At 42.2% G+C, this 17,394-nt stretch overlaps 1 protein-coding gene across 1 annotated transcript in view; it reads right to left on the bottom strand.

Moving 5' to 3' along the window:
• The window catches only part of mdn1 (midasin AAA ATPase 1), a 227,351-nt gene that overhangs the window by 77,736 nt on the left and 132,221 nt on the right, over positions 1-17,394 (bottom strand). The window contains exons 57-63 of the mRNA XM_078542396.1: positions 12,933-13,161; positions 11,630-11,759; positions 9,282-9,452; positions 7,511-7,725; positions 4,354-4,744; positions 3,192-3,301; positions 1,395-2,100 (exon numbers count right to left, since the gene is read on the bottom strand). Of these exons, the coding sequence (XP_078398522.1) occupies positions 1,395-2,100; positions 3,192-3,301; positions 4,354-4,744; positions 7,511-7,725; positions 9,282-9,452; positions 11,630-11,759; positions 12,933-13,161 (1,952 nt within the window). The remainder of the gene's footprint in view (positions 1-1,394; positions 2,101-3,191; positions 3,302-4,353; positions 4,745-7,510; positions 7,726-9,281; positions 9,453-11,629; positions 11,760-12,932; positions 13,162-17,394) is intronic.

Raw genomic sequence — 17,394 nt, 5'->3', positions numbered from 1 at the left:
TCTGATAATCCTCAAATCCACTTTCCTGCCTTTTCCCCATAGCCTTTGATTCCCTTACTGAGTAACAATCTGTCTATCTATCTCAACCTTGAATATACTGAATAAAAGAAAAAAATCCCACTACAATTGTCTAATCTTGGTTTAAATTAGGTTTTAAACCACAATATTTTGTTTCTTATCTGGTGCTTTGCTACTTTGCAATTATTATATTTTGTTGTATTTCTAATGAAATACAATGTTACATGTAGTAACCTCTACAAGATTAGAAATACAAGATTGCCACCCATCCCTCAGCGTTACCACTTTTACTAAATGTAATCAGAGGAACGCAAATACAAATGTCAAAAAAAAAGTCACCTTCAAAGGTCAAAAGGTATGGCAAAATAGTTATATTCTTTTTCTTCTGCTTTTAAAAGTAGTGGCTCAAACCAAATGTGGTCTCACCTTACCTGACCAGCCTTCACCTCTCCAGTGAAGGGAGCCTAAGCAAGGGTCATTAGCAGGTTATCTGGCCTGGGAGACTGACAGCACTGCCTCAACTTGTCCAATTCCAATATCTACAAGAGGGTTTTCCTGGACAATAGTCAGGAAAAGAACCAAAGCCAAATTTTCCTTTTTTTAAAAACAATATAAAAAGGAAATAAATTATAGAAAGGAAATATTATTCTTGGCTATGTGCAAGGCAGTGTTTATCGGTTATCCCTAGTTGTGCTGAAGGTTGAGTCAGCCACATTGTATGCAGGGATAACATCACATGTAGGCTCGACCAGGTTCCCTCACCTGAAAGGCAGTTGGATTTTTATGATAAGCAGGGAGCTTTAATGATTATTTTTAGGTGTTGACTTATAAATCATCAGATTTATTAAATTTGATTGTACAATTTGTTGTGGTGGGATTTGAACTCAACTCCAGGTTGTTAGTGAAGTACCACAATGGCCTAGCCATAGTATCTGTCAAAAAAGTTTGGGAAAACATATCAAATTTAGCACCCCTCTCAACACTTAAGACCAAAGACTTTTGCAGCTATGTGGCTCAATCACTAAGCTACCAGAAATGCTTTTCTATCTAAAACTATTCTCGGCATTTTAAGGTCATGATGCATGTCACCAAGCTCGAAAACTTCAACAAGAATTAAACCTAAGTGAAATGCTTTGAATATACAGTTCCAATAAAAATTACAACACATTAACTGGCTTGAGAAAGAGAAGCTGAAGAGAAGGGGGCTGGAAATGAGGTGGCGAGTAGGGAGGTGGTGGTTGAGACTGAGGGTGGGATGGACGGAAAAAAATTACTGATTTGATAAAACCTGATATTTGGAGGGCAACATGCATGTTATAATTCCATATGTTTGCACATTGAGGAATCAGAATATCAAAGCATTGAATTATAATTACCTGGCAGATGTGTCTGAAAAGTTGCAGTGATGCCTGGTCCAGTTCACCCAGCGAAAGTACATGACAACGCAGATACAGTAGAGCATTCATCAGTAGCTGTTCTTGTGTTGGCAGCAACTGTTGTTTCCTAGCCAGAGACTTTTCATCTGATGAGTTCTTACACAAGAACTGGTTAAGCCCTTTGAGGGTCTCCACGGAGGCCTTTGAACATAATTCACCTGCCTGAGCAAGGTAGGTTGGGAATGAGAAGCTGATGGAAGGGAAGGCCAAAAGGCAAGTGACAAGTCTAGTGAGGTCAGCCTGCTTAACAAGCTTATTATTTAATGACAAGTGAACCTCAGATGCCAGAAGTCTCATGCCATGTTGCATCTGCAAAATGGCAGCAAGTAAGGGCTGTATGACATCAGGATATTGACAGTACTCTTCTGCGATTCGCCTCCTGAACTGGTGATGGGATTGCTGCCAAGCTGCCTCTTCATCGAGTACGACCTGGATGCTCTGACGCGGTTTAGGCCTCTTCGCCTGTAGAAGCAGCAGGAGATGGGAGAGGAGTGATTTGACTTTGGACTTCTGTGCAACACTGTTCACATAGTGGTGGATTTCTTGGTAGAGATAATCATACTGAGGTACATCGGGACGGTGTGCCTGTTTTCTGGACAGTGCTGTAATCTGCTCCTTCAGATGGCTGATTCTTTGTTGCAAAAACCTGGAGCACAGAACAAAAATTAATTAAATTTTTAAGTTGACGGGACACAGACATTCTTCTGCTATGTCTCATTTGATGATGCAGAACATCACAGTATTCTTGCCTATTACAAGCTCCCCAAAAGATATGCAATCATCTTTTAAATCTGAAGTAATACCAAAAGATAACTTCACTTAACCTTTTGTCCCTACTGTAGCCAGTAAAAAGAGAACACGTATTTAGGGACCCTCTAGTCACGTACATTCCACCATCAGATCCCTTCTCAGAAGTCAACCAATCATACTGTGAACAGCAATGTCAAAATCGTATTCTTCTAATCTAACTAAGGGCTTCAAAATTATCAACTCTTGGCATTATATTCTTCCTATAGGCATTCAAACTCAAGTTTGCTCGTCACCTAAACACTCTTTTGATTTACCTGGTATTCTCTCCCACTTTCAACCTTACTGTTGGTCTGAACTTGGGGCTTCAAGCCCCTCTATGTTTCAGTAGATTCAAAGGGGCAGGAAAGTAGTTTAAGGCGACGGGCTCAGCAATGCGCTTCAGCCTTCTCAGGGGAGGAGGAAACCAATTTATGTTTAGCGGGAACACAAGAATTCAGCTGCAATAAACAATTCATAAGCTCTAGAGCTTTCTTGAACTCAATGCTGCAAATAAGTTTCACTCACTAAACATCCCAACATGCCTGCTCTCAAAAATGTTGCACAAAAAACCTCAATGGAGGAACACATTAAATCACTATGTAATGAATCGACTTATGCATAGACATCCATTATTTATAAAATTATGCAGTTAGCTCCCACAGCTTTTTAACATTGATAGCAAAATCTCTCATCCACAAGTCAAATAGCTCTCAACTTCATACTGCCATAACACAGCCAGGCACATCCTTACTGGGGATAATGGATCACAGGGTCTGTCGCTTAACTTGCTTGGCTATACCCACAGGCAACCTGATACAGCAACTCAAGCCAGTCTGCTTGACTGGGAGTATTAGAGCCTGAGAGATCAGGAAAGGAAGTCGTGGATTAACGTAAACACTGATCTATACAATGCTAATTGGCTAATAGACAGTGTATTTAATTAGGCACCTAATTCGGGGATGGCAATGTCTGTTCACTCCATCCTGTAATAGTTCTCGACCGGTCAATAACTGTTCAGACATGCTGCGGCTCTTCCATTCGCACTGCAATTGTTGCAACTAGGAAGGAAAAAAAAACTATTAGCAGGCAACATCAACAACTTGGAGTTTATCGAGCAACTTCGACATAGCAAAGTGCCTCAAGCCAGAGAAAGCATCTATGATAATAAAACAAACATGTACGGCTACAAAATATCTGATTTTACCAAGCTATTGAACCACAGAGTTAAGGATTTCAATGCACCTGATTTATCGACTAGCATTATCCATGCAAATTAAAGAGCATTTTGGTGAATAGGTAGGTTATTTTGTATACACATCAAACAGCAATGAGATAAATAACCAATGCCAGTGTTGACTGGGAGGACTTTACACTTGCAAATAATATCGTGGGATCTTTAAGATCCACCCGAATCACCAGAACAGGCAGATGGGGCCCGAGTTTATCAAGTCGTCCAAATAAAATCTCTAAGTGCATGTTATCCTCTGCATACAAGATTAAGAGACAACAACTCTTACGCAGCATGAATGCACAGTAAGTTCAGGTGGATCCAACAAGACTACAGTGAGCAGAGGTTATAAGGGGAGTTGTACCAACATTGCTTCAATGTGCCAAATTCTGACCTGTGTGCAGATGAATGCCTCCAAGATTTCAGCAATGGGCAAGAAGGTGCTTTGACATCAAAGTGCATCCCACATACTATTGCAGTAAAACAAGCTCTCCTTTTAAGGAGAGCAACTGTCATGACCAAGTGGAACATTTAAAACACTAGGGTTTTAATTAATTGCAATGTACAAAGTTCACTCCATAATTTGACTATCATTGCATAAACTCAAAAGAGTAAAATGGTAAACTTGCATTTGGAGCAAGCTATAAAAGTCAAAGCAACAGCACACAGCAGCACCGTGATTTAAGGCATAGGAGTTTGAGCCATTGGGATAAATGATAGCGTTGCAATATCACAAATAGCATCACTGACCACCAATACCGAGTCCAGTGGTGTCTCTGGGTACTTATGAAAAATCAAAATCAATATTATTAAACAGAAGTTTGAGGTATTCCCCTGTTCCAGCTAAGTGAATAATTACAAAACAAAAACAAGATGACTAACCTCCTCCTTGACATAATTCAACTTGTACAGCCTTTTGACAGCAGGATCAAACTTGGTCTGTGGCGTCCAAATCTGAATCTGTAGCAATCCTAGGTTTACCCATAGACAGCCACTCCGGGCCTGTGCCGAAAGGCTTCTAAAATCCTTTTCTTTACCCACAAACTTCCGTACACTGGTCACAAGAAGTGAAACAACATCTTCGGGCAGTACTTCCTGCTCCGCAAGGTTGCTGAGCAAACTCTGAATACTGTGACTGGCAATGTTGTTTTTGTCAATGGCAAGTTGGTCACACGTCTGTAAATATTCCTCCTGAAGTTCTCTTGGCAAAAGATCCTTAATTGCATGGAGCTGTTTAAGTAGCAGTGTGCACTGCAATCTGGAGTCTGTGAATCTGCAAACACCAAATCCTCAAGTTTTTTTCCCAGAACTAACAAGTTACATGTGAAACGACATTATTTGGTCCTTTAAACTTTGATTTTAGCATTATGAATTCAACAGCTATGTTACAGAATGTCTTCAGAACAAGCACCCATTGCTATTGATGTTCATTTTCTGATCAGAAATTAAACCCGTAGAAAACACATTAAGCCTACAACATATCAGTGAACAGTCCTATTTACAACTTGCATTCCGAATGAAGTTCTGAAGTGGGTTATGACACTTGCACTGGGTTTCATTTCATCCTGAACTAAGTTACGGGGGCAATGTGCTAACCCACTATGCCACAAGGATCATCCTCCGCCATTTCCGCCAACTCCAGCATGATGCCACCACCAAACACATCTTCCCTTCACCCCCCTTGACGGCATTCCATAGGGATCGTTCCCTCCGGGACACCCTGGTCCACTCTTCCATCACCCCCTACTCCTCAACCCCCACTTATGGCACCTCCCCATGCCCACGCAGAAGATGCAACACCTGCCCCTTCACTTCCTCTCTCCTCACCGTCCAAGGGCCCAAACACTCCTTTCAAGTGAAGCAGCATTTCACTTGCATTTCCCCTAACTTAGTCTACTGCATTCGTTGCTCCCAATGCGGTCTCCTCTACATTGGAGAGACCAAACGCAAACTGGGCGACCGTTTTGCGGAACACCTGCGGTCTGTCCGCAAGAAAGACCCAAACCTCCCTGTCGCTTGCCATTTTAACACTCCACCCTGTTCTCTTGCCAACATGTCTGTCCTTGGCTTGCTGCATTGTTCCAGTGAAGCCCAACGCAAACTGGAGGAACAGCACCTCATCTTCCGACTAGGCACTTTACAGCCCTCTGGGCTGAATATTGAATTCAACAACTTTAGATCTTAAACTCCCCCTCCCCCCATCCCCACCCCGTTTCTTTTCCCCCCCAACCCGCTTTTTTTTTTCAATAATTTATATAGATTCTTCTTTCCCCACCTATTTCCATTATTTTTAAATCTAAAACTAAAACCTTTAGTCTTTCCACCCCACCCCCACTAGAGCTGTACTTTAAATATCCTGTTTTCCATTCTTAATTAGCACTTTTCTCAGACAAAGACCACCACCTTCAACACCTCTTTGACCCTTTTGTCTCTGACATCTTTTGATTATCTGCTCACACCACACCCTCAATGTGTCTCTTCCCCCCCACCCACCTTAAACCAATTTATATTTCTCCCTTGTTGAAACTATGCTGCAGTTCTGCCGAAGGGCCATGAGGGCTCGAAACGTTGACTAATTTCTTCTCCGCCGATGCTGCCAGACTTGCTGAGTTTTTCCAGGTAATTCTGTTTTTATTTTGTTTTGGATTTCCAGCATCCGCAGTAGCTTTTAGCTTTTTGTTTTTATGCCACACACCTTGCTAAATCCCTAATGAAGTTGTGAATAGATATACATTGTGTAAAACTAATTTCAGTTAGGGCTTTGGGTAATTACTTGGGGGGTGGGAGATGGTGGTGGAAAAGAAATGTTCCCAGCAGCAACATCCCTCAATTGCTGCACAAAATTCACATTTAAAAACATGCACATCATGAAACTTGAGGATTTGCTTACAATTCTGTAATTTAAAAAAAAACTGGGCAACTTCACATGGAGAATTCTACATAGTTGGTGGTAAAAATGATATGGGGGCTGAGGCAGGGGGAACTCCAGGACAGATTGAGTGGTTACATTTACAGCTGGTCTGTCTGAACTTAGTGCAAGTGAAGCGGAAGTTCTTCAATTCCCCCAAAGTCATCCTCCATTAATAATAGAGCACAATCCTAGCAAACAGACTTAGTGCAAATCAACATGAACTAAAAAGAAATTTAATGATTCTAGAAACTTTATTTCAGTACCTAATAGGCCCTTCGCCTTCTGTTTAGTAAGGCAATAAAAAGACAGAACTCACATTGTTCATCAATTTTGAGACACATCTGACAGCAGAGAAACAGCAAAGCAGTTACTAAAAAGACTCTGTTGGACGAATGTACCTTTGATTTTATTAGACTTTAACCCCCTGGGGATTTACAATTCACAGTGGCACCCTAATGCAATACAATGAAAAGATCAGAACTTACAGCCACATCAAACTCTTCCCAACCACTATCCGACACAGTTTATTTTGTTTCACCCATCATGTTCCACTAGAATTTTGTATAGTATAGCAGGAATTTTCTAACATCTCCATTACTGGGACTGCTCCTCTACTGCCAATTTCAGAGCTTGAATAAGGGCAATAATCAAGCCACCCTGAATTTGAAATTTAATTAAGCTCAGAAAGTTAGTGTCAGAAGCAGTCATGCAGACCATTCCCTCACTAGGTTATTTCCCTGCATTATGCATGCCCTCTGACTAAAGAAGTAGGCTGGATTCTGGCTGTCTGGCTTCCCTTAGTGCCCTTGGTGAATGCTCCAGAGGATGGATTTTCCCTCGACACCCACCGGCAAGCTGCCCTCCCCCACCCACGTCCCTTCCCCTTGGCTTCCCTGTAGAAGAGTGTCTGGCTTCCACGACTGATAAAAAGGAATAGAGACACACCCTTACTGACCAATATGGTGGGGATTTATTTTACATTCAATTTTCATCCCCGTTCAGTTGTTTGTCCTGAAACACCTTCGAAAATATCCTGATGAACAAACCATAATGAGAACACTCACTTTCAAATAGTTCTCCTGATAGAAAAAGGAGCCCCAGAAGTAAATTTCCACTTCTATGACATACCTGAAATCTGCAAAGGAACCAACAGCCATGTTGGTCCACAACACTGAGCTGACTTCTTGTAATTGCCGAGTCCGCTCCAGCCACTCGCCTAGAGTCACGTGGGAAACCATCATCACACCAATTCCACTGACAGACCCAGAAGTGCTTCGATTGGTGTTGGTGAGAATTTCAAAGAAACACTTAGATTGGACATCGCGACATAGAATGCCAGGCCCCTATAAGAGGAAAATAAATATTCTCTGGGCAATAAGCACATCTGCGAATACTGGTTTCAATTATCAAGCAATCTAATTTGATTACACTGTTCATGCACACAAGGTTCCTTTGGTTTAAAAGTGAGTGAGTTTTCCCTTTTTTTCGCTCCCTCTGAAATGCAGCAGTCTCAGCCAAGATCCCAGGCCATCCGTTCCCAGGCCCATCAGCACTATTCCATACACTACCTGGAGATCCGAAAATCCATTACTTAGGATCACAGGTACAACCCACACATCCCAACACACTGTTGCTGCATCACATTGCCAACTTTTGATGTACTTTTATACATATTAGGTACTTCAAAGACAGCAAATAGAAAACACAGACCAAGTCAAAACAGTTAGATTGAGCGGTGATCAAAGTTTGGTCAAAGAGAAGCGACTGGAGGGGGGGATTTGAGGGAGAGAAAAGATTGAGAGGAATGAAGTGCAGGGAGACCGAGGGGGAGAGACAAAGACTGCAAAGGGGAATGCCAGGCATTAGGACTTAGTCTGTTGAAGTTTCTGGTGAGGCGAAGTGAGAAAAGGATGCACAAGAGTCCAGAATCAGAGGAGTAGAGAATTGGGAAGGACTGTGGAGATGGTCAAGGCTGTAGGAGAATTGAAAACAATGACAAGGAGCAGAGGTGAGGACTGGTGTGTTAGGCCATTGGGACAATACATGGAGCAGAGGTCTGAAAAGTTGTAATTCATGGCAGCCGTTGGCTGGGCCAATCAGCAAGGATACTTTAATTGTCAAGTCTGGAGTTGACAGTTACGTACAAGGGTTTGAGCAGTAGAAAAGTTGAGGGGGGCAATTTTTGCAGAGGTCAGGTAGGCAGATTTTATGATGGAGGCGATATGGGGGTCAGAAATAAAACATGGGTTGAACAAAATGTTGAAGTTGTTAACAGTCTAGTTCAAATCAAGCAAGTGACAAGGAAAGGTGATGCAAGTACAGTCAATGGCGTGCAGGCTGAAAATGATGCCTCGTCTTCACACTGAGTCTAGGCTTCCTTCAGGTCATTCACGACTTGAAGTCAGACAAGCAAAAGACAGTCAAGAGCCAGTCATGCATCAAGGTAGAGCTGGATGTCATCCGCATATATCCAGATGCTGAGAGGCATCATTTAGGTAAAAAAGATGAATCCTTGGGAGACTCAAGAGGCAATTGTGCAAGTTGGGAAGAGAGGCCATTGAATGATCTTTTGACTACAAATAGCTAAGAGAATATGAAGTGCATGTGGAGCAGCGGATAAGGCATAATCAACCATGTTAAAGCGCTGTAGGGAAGCCAGAGAGTAAAGATAAAGCACCATGATCACATTTGGAAAGGATGCTGTTTATTCCAAGGAATAGGCATTATTTATTAGTGCAGAGCTTGAATTGTTTGCACTGCTGCTCTTCAAAACACTGTTGGTAATTGTAGGTTTAATATGGCCATTATTTGTGCAATTATTCACTTACCAGCTATCATGTTGGTAAACCGAGTGGCCATACAAATTACTTGACTTGGAAAGAAAAGAAAACAAACCAACCTTTAGAGATTTGTCAATGATAGTTTCTGGTACCCAATCATCTCCCATGGATGCTGGGGGTTTCCATGTCAGCCAATAGTCAGGGTCTGTTGTCACAGAGCTATTCCAAAATGCTCCAAATATGGTCGACATGAGTTCTGAACTCAGCAACTTCAATTCTTCAGGAGAGAGCTGGGATAATGAAAACATGTTAAAAGTTGATTTTGTAAAACTGTATTTCTAAATGACTAATCAAATACTTTCCTCTTTCTTTCACCAACATTATTGGGTGTACATGTCCAAATTTATACATAATGTGGAGTTTGAGTGATCTGTCAGGTTTAGTGTTTTCAACAGTAAAATAGAGCACTTTGGATGCCTTAAATACTAGAAGTTTCAGGAATTAATTCATAGATAAATTTCTATTTGGGTACTAATGATCCAAACTCGATCATCCAATTGGATATGTAGTAACCATTTGTGAGCCAATTTTGCGACTAACTGATTTTGGTTCACAACACAATAAAACTGTCCATTGTAGCTACAGTGCAGCATTATAGTAGAACAAGAAGCAAATTTTCTATTCAATTAATTCAGATCATTCTGTAATTAACACAGGATGTCTGTGATGCACCAGGACCATTAGCTGGAGTCAGTTATATAGCGACACTAATTGACAACAAAGGATACTCAATGACAAATAGCTTCCATTTTACTTACCTGTTAGCATCCTATATTTATACAATAAAGTGTTTGGAAGATTTGGACGGCTTTTCATACTGGAGGTACAAAGGACCAGTGTGGAGGAAATTGTGGCCTGTAGCTTCTGAGCTCCAGGCCATCGTAACTGGAAGGTACCCCAAAGATGCTTGGTGGGCAATTACCCTGCACTGGGAACCATCCGATACTCCGATTTAAATCGCAAACTTCAGATGGTTCCAACTGTCTTACCAGAATAGTTACGCAGGTTAGAAGAATTAAAACCACTTCTAACTCCAAAGAACTCCCTCCATCTCCACCCCGCACCCCCCCCGCCCCGCCCCCCCCGACCCCTCAACCTACAGAACATCCCCTGGCCACATGACCCCCTTCCCACTGACTATCCCCAACCACCCCCTCTACTGACCACCGGACTCCCGAGCCCCCTCCACTGACCAGCAAACCCCCCCACCCCTCCAGCCGAACCTCCCCCAGCCAGCTAGTGCTGTAAAAAAGGGGGTGTGGCTTCCTTACCTCCCACTCTCCAGCCCTCAACAGAAAGCCTCAGGAACGTGCTGCACTAGACAGCTGTCACCTGGCCAGAGTCGGAAGGTCAGGCAAGAAAGGAGTGGCTGGTTTTCCTGGTAAGGAACTAGGAGTGGAGTGACAATGCGACTCCAATTGCCACTCCACAGAAGTCTAGGCACTACATTTTCCAGAACCTATCACTGACATCATGAACTCTCAGATCAGGTATAGTATAGCCAGATGCAAGTGAAGGCCCAAATGTAACAAAACATTGAACTCATGCTCATAAAATAATATCTTTTTCCTCCCTCCCACTTTCAAAGTCCAGCACCTGCGTAAAACAGGACATGAGGTCCTTTAAAGTGAAACAATGGCCAGGACTTCTCGGTCATCGTGTGGGGGCAGACAGGCCCGACATGCCGGTGGGTAAAATGACGCGTGATGACGTGGGGCGTGTTCTCCAACGTCAGCGCGCTGTCTCGCGATGTTTCGTTCAGCAGGTGCACGCCGGAATCAGTTGCGCGGCCACCAATAATTAAAAGGCCTATTAAGGCCATTAACAAAATAATTAATGTCAAGTTTACACTGTTTGTCCAACCTCACGGCGGGCAGGCGAAAAGGCCAAGCAGCTTTTATGTTTTTTTAGGAAACCTCATCCACGAGCGGGATGAGGTTTCCTAAAGCTTTTATGAATTAAATAAAGTTTTCCTGAAAAATAAGAACATGTCCCATCTCATGTTACATAGTCACCTGAGGGGACACATTTCGTTAAAATTTTATTGATTTTATTTATTGTTTTCAAAAGCACTTCAATCTCCCTGAGGCAGCTCTGTGCCTTGGAGATTGAAGCACTCTTTCCTGCGAAAGAGCGCTGGCCCTGACTCTCCCTCCTCCCCCCCGCCTGCACGGGTAGCGCTGAGCGCTACCACTCACGTATTACGCTGGGCGGGCCTCAATAGGCCTGCCTGCGTAAAATGGCGGCACGGAGCCGATCACAGGTGGCGGTCAACTCTGTGATCGCCCCCCACCCGATGCGGGAAAAATTCAGGACAATGTTTCCTCTCATGCCCAGAAAAGATAACCAAAACATTGCATCACAGCATTTCAAATTGTAATTTGACCAATTGTATTTGTGAGCTCACCTCATCAGCCTGTGCTAAGTACCAAAATCCTCGGAGTTCTCGAGCTGCCATTGGAGTAGATCTCAAGCAGAATGTTACTAATTGACGGAGTTCAGCATGCATCATTGACTGATCTGGTTTAGTTCTGGCACTGGTGGTGATAAAACATGAAGTTTACTACCTTACTGCAGTTAATAATGTTGGCCTATTGGTCTTTGAGTCAGCCTTTTTTTTTAAAAAACAAAAAATAATTTATTGCTCTAAACCAATGAGGCATTAAAGTCTAAAAAAAACATCCCTTCCTTTTATATACTCAATGTGTTGTTTCTCGTTGGCAATAAAGGGAAAAAGAAGGTAGTTAAACATGGGTGGTACCGTTGGTAAAGTATTTTTTCACCTTCTATAGATACAGGCAAACAATACAATGGCTTGTACATAGGCTGAAAATATTGCAGATGCAATGATCCCACATGGTCCCTTTAATGCTACAGAAAATCTCAAACACCTTCATCCTCCAACTCAAGTTTGTGGTCCGATGTCTTGACAGAGCAGGAGAGGGTATAGCCCAATTCCATTTTCAACAATTTAAATAAAACCAAATATTATGTTCTGAGCTTCCCAAGTATTGGTACTCAAGGTTTAACATTGCAGTACTTAATACAAATAATGAACACCAGGTGACAGGTGCTCACTGCATGGTTTCAGAGTGGGACATTTTAAAATATGTTTACAGCTACAAAACCTGAGAGTTATAAAAACCTAAACTGCACTGATCAATGTTATAATCATGGTCAATCTATTGACAGGGCAGGTTGACAGACAACAGTGTGATAGTTGTCTCTACTTGCCTGTTTTTTTACTGCATTTTGGGTGTAGCAGTTTTGTTGTTTTTTTTAAAAACGGCAAGTAAGTTTAACAGCTATTGAAGGGGGAGATGGTGGGAATGTGGTAGTGTCTCTAGACTAGTAACCCAGAGGCCCAGGTTAACGCTCTGGGAATGTGGGTTCAAATCCCATCACGGGAGCTGGTGGAATTTAAATTCAATTAATAAATCTGGAATAGAAAGCTCGTCTCGGTAATGGTGACCATGCAACTATCAACATCAATTGTTGTAAAAATCCATGTGGTTCACTAATCATCTGCCATCTTTACCTGGTCTGGCCTACAGCAATGTGGTGGACTCTTAACTGTCCTCTGAAATAGCCTAGTAAAGTCACTCAAGTTTAAGGGCAATCAGGGATGGACAACAATTGCTGGCCTTGCAAGCGACACTGCATCCCGTGAAAGAATACATAAGATGATCAATTTACTTTCTTTTGCTTACCTGGAGACTAATGATAGATCCAAAAGGTCTGTCACCACTTTATACTTGCAGAGTAATGCCAGATATTCCTGTGCAGGCCACAGCTGAATTGTACTTGTTGCTAATTGATTCAAACATGCTTCATCCAGCTGAGGTAGGCCTGCCTCAAGGTTTTGGGAGTCTGAAGAGTTTAGAAGACCCTGAGATTTCATCGCTGAAGTTTGGGAATCTACCACAGACTGCAACATATCTGGAACAGAAGGTACATAAGGCCATAGCTATTTAAAATCAACGGCTAATTATCTGAGCATCATTAACTTGAACAAACTTGTGGTGTTGATTTAATTTTAATTTTTTAAATATAGGAATAGTCTCAATTCAGGTGACTTATCTGTCCATTATTGGTATATCATTTCTGAAAGCTTGGTTGCCAATGTCCTGACTTGTCAAGTCACTACATTGTCAATGGTCTTTAAAAACCTAGATTTTTGACCGTTTCTTTAAATTGGCTACTCACTTTACTTCACTTCCTACTTCCCAGTTAAACTCCGAAGGGCTTGTATTGTATCCATGACAAACGTTGTATACATTTGCTCTGTCCTTGCTGTACTGCACTGGCTGTCATTTTAAATCGGCAACTTCAAATCTCCACATTCCCTGCCCCGCCCCACTCCATTTTCTTATTCCTCCGTCTCAGCTCATTCTTGACGTTTTAATGCAAATACCTTCACCTTGATTAGACCTTCGACACCCTGGGACTGTGCAGTTCCCTTGGAAACATTCTCCTTCTCATTCCACTTTCTGGTGATCTGGTGAAACTTAACCTTTCAAAAAAAAAAATCTTCAATTTCCCCGAGTCCCTTGCAGTCAAAGGACTGAGAGGTGGTTCAGAATGTGTTAACACAATGGGAGGGGAGTGAGAAGCAGCACGAAGAAGGTGCACTGTATAGTGCAAAGACCTTGCAGTTTTCTCCAAAGTTAGATGGAGTGCTGGTTTATACATGGATATTTTACTGCATACATGAATTAGGAGCTCTGTACCTGCAGTGAGAGGGATCATCACCCTCTCCCCTCTTGCAAAGTACTCTAACCACTATTTCATCTGAAAAACCACATAAACCTGCAGTACTCTTGATGAAAAATCCTCCTACGTTCAAGCTTGGCCACTTGAGAGTTTGCCTCTGGGAGAAAAATAAAGTCCAGAAATTATCTGGTTCTTGCCTCTTGAATCTCAGCCTATCTACTGATAAGAAAAGTTGACACTTTCCAGACAAGCCCTGATCTTCAGAGGTGAAATGGTTAGATTACTCACTGCAGGTACAGAGCTCCTAATTCACGTATGCAGTAAAATATCCATGTATAAACGAGCACTCCCTCTAACTTTGGGGAAAACTGCAAGGTCTTTGCACTATACAGTGCACCTTCTTCGTGCTGCTTCTCGTTCCCCTCCCATTGTGTTAACACATTCTGAACCACCTCTCAGTCCTTTGACTGCAGGGGACTCGGGGAAATTGAAGATTTTTTTGAAAGGTTAAGTTAAGTTTCACCAGATTACCAGAAAGCGGAATAAGGAGGAGAACCTTTCCAAGGGAACTGCAGAGTCCTAGGGTGTCGGAAGGTCTGATCAAGGTGAAGGCATTTGCATTAAAACAGCAAGAGTGAACTGTGAAAGAGAAATAAGAGCATGGAGTGGTGCGGGCAGGGAATGTGGAGATTTGAAGTTTTTGATTTAAAATGACAGCCAGCGCACTACAGCAACGACAGAGCAAATGTATAACATTCTTCACGGGTAGGATACAAGCCACTCAGTTTAACTAGGTTGGAATTAGGGAAAATAAGTAGCGTGATTTTTGGTGGAGGCGGGGTGAAGCAGCTCTGTGCTCCTCTAGAAGTAGAACTAATCAATCAGTCTCGAGGATGGATCAGATCTGGTGTTTGGTATTCTTTGTTCATCAACCTACATTCTCAGGTGAACACAGCTCAGCAATCTCACCTCAGTAACTATACCTGAAACAGAAAATTTAAACCTGACAAGTTGGTTGAATGGTCAATAGCCAGAGGGCACAGATTTGAAAAGGCGACTGGTAAAAGAACCCGAGGCAAAAATGAGGAAAAATACTGACATGGCAAAGGTCACGTGGCTGGGTTTCACCTAGGCTTGTTTTACGTTGCTCGCTAGAGCACCATCACTAATACAGTACGATCTATTCCTTGAAAGGCAGGTCACAAGACATTTAACAACGGTAGGTCTATAGGCCAGGTCCACATTACTCAAGACTAAATGTTTTGAAGATATACGGCCTACACTGTAAGAGGCATTATCTAGCATGGCAAGGAAAAAAACTGCTGTCAAACATAGTAGACAAATTTACAGAACAGGCTATTGAAAGCACATCCATCATCTCCCGGTCGAACCAGACAAAGCAAAGTGCTATTCATGAACTATCGCAGAAAGAGGTTACAAGGGTCCAATGCATAACATCTTGTATTAGCTTTTGTTAAAATTACTGCCATCAACTACAGTTTTCACACATAAATGGAGAACCCAAATCCTTCCTGGAGGTTGAAAATATGAATGGGCTGTTCTGAAGCAATCCAGTGGTTCTGAGATGATGTTCAATAGTGTGAAACCAGGTCCCTGTAAAGGTTAAGTCCGACAAGCCAAGACTCATCTTTATCCATAAGCTCTGAAGAAGTCATATGGACTCGAAACATTAACTCTTTCTCTCTTTCTCTCTCCACAGATGCTGCCAGACCTGCTGAGTTTTTCCAGCATTTTCTGTTCTCATTTCAGATTTCCAACATCCGCAGTATTTTGCTTTTATCCATAAGGAAGCTTCTCACACTAGTAAACTCAAAACAGGGGGCCGATTGTTGGTTAGATGGCGAGCATATGGGTCAGCAGACAGCACGAGGTTCAATCTCCGTTTCGGCTCAGGCAGACTTGGGGCCTGCCTCCACACTGCCAAAGCAAAAAATCTTGGCATTTTGCCATTGTTCAGCAAAAAATTGCTAAGGACCTGCCTTCCAGCAGAGAACTCGAGAAGAAACTCAAAACGAGCTGGACACTAGCTGCACTCGCAGTCTTAAGGAGTTCCCATGAACTTTCATCTTTCCTGCTGCACTACGAAGTTTGTCACAACAACAAGACATTTTGGGTACAAATGTCAGGCCGGGTGAGAACCTTCGACGAGCAATGAACTTCCTCCACATTTAGCCTCAGGTGCAAGCTGTGGGGTTCTTTAATGCAAAATTAAAAATGAAAGAACTTGCATTTAAAATACAATGCGTCTTTCACAACGTCAAGACATCCCAGAGCACTTTACAACCATACCAGTTATGATTGAAGAGAAATCACTGTTCTAATGTAGGGGAAGTATGTATCCTTGAGCTCCACCTGCTATCTACCAGTCATAGTAACAACACCCAAATTATCTGCAGAATTATCCTCACATCCCTTTTAGAATGTAAGATATCACAGTTGTTCCAGATAGAGGCAAAATCCTCCAACGTTTTTAAAGGTTATAAAACATTGCAATAAAATCTTCAATTTTCCTGCTCACACAGCAAATGAAGACCAAATATTTCTTGTAGCAGGTATACAGGCTAACCTGAAAGAAAGCATTTCACCGAATCTCAAGAGGGACCCTATGAATTGAAGAATGCGACCTTCCAACAGTCCCTTTCAAGCAATGGCGACACAGAATTTTTTTTAAATGCAAAGCACAGGTACAGCTCCATCAGTAGTTGCCAGAGAGCAGCAAGAGCTCTAAATTCTCTGTACCCTCGTTAACCTCCTTGTCTGGGAACCTACCCTAGCAAAAAGAGAATTCCATCTGTTTCAAAAGAAAGACTTGCATTTATACAGTGCTTTTCACAAACACCAGGCTTCTCAAAGTGCTTTACAGCCAATGAAGCACTTTTGACATGTAGTCACCGTCATAATGTAGAAAAGAGCTCAATCTGCTTTGAAAGGAAAAACTCTGCGCTAAACATGGCATGACAATCTTCATACCAAAGCTATTTTAAATTGTTAGCTGTCATGTCCATAGCACATGAAAGAGATCATAAACTGTTTAAATCAAACCTTACTTTCTGCTCATTTAAAAAAAATGGACTTTGCTGGACCAAAAAACATGGCTGCTACAGGGAGAGGCGATGGTGTAGTGGTATTGTCGCTGGTGTAGTGGTATTGTCGCTGGACTACTAATCCAGAGACCCAGAGTAATGCTCTGGGGACTCGGATTTGAATCCCCGCCACGGCAGATGGTATAATTTCAATTCAATTAAAAAAAACTGGAATTAAAAGTCTAATGATGACCATGAAACCATTGTCGATTGTTGTAAAAACCCATCTGGTTCACTGATGCCCTTTAGAGAAGGAAATCTGCTGTCCTTACCTGGCCTACATGTGAATCCAGACCCACAGCAATGTGGTTGACTCCTGAACGGGGGCAATTAGGGATGGGTAATAAATGCTGGC

This window comes from Cetorhinus maximus, chromosome 5, assembly GCF_964194155.1.
Source record: "Cetorhinus maximus chromosome 5, sCetMax3.hap1.1, whole genome shotgun sequence".
NCBI classification, from domain to species: Eukaryota; Metazoa; Chordata; class Chondrichthyes; order Lamniformes; family Cetorhinidae; genus Cetorhinus; species Cetorhinus maximus.
This window is presented reverse-complemented; position numbering and strand designations above follow the sequence as displayed.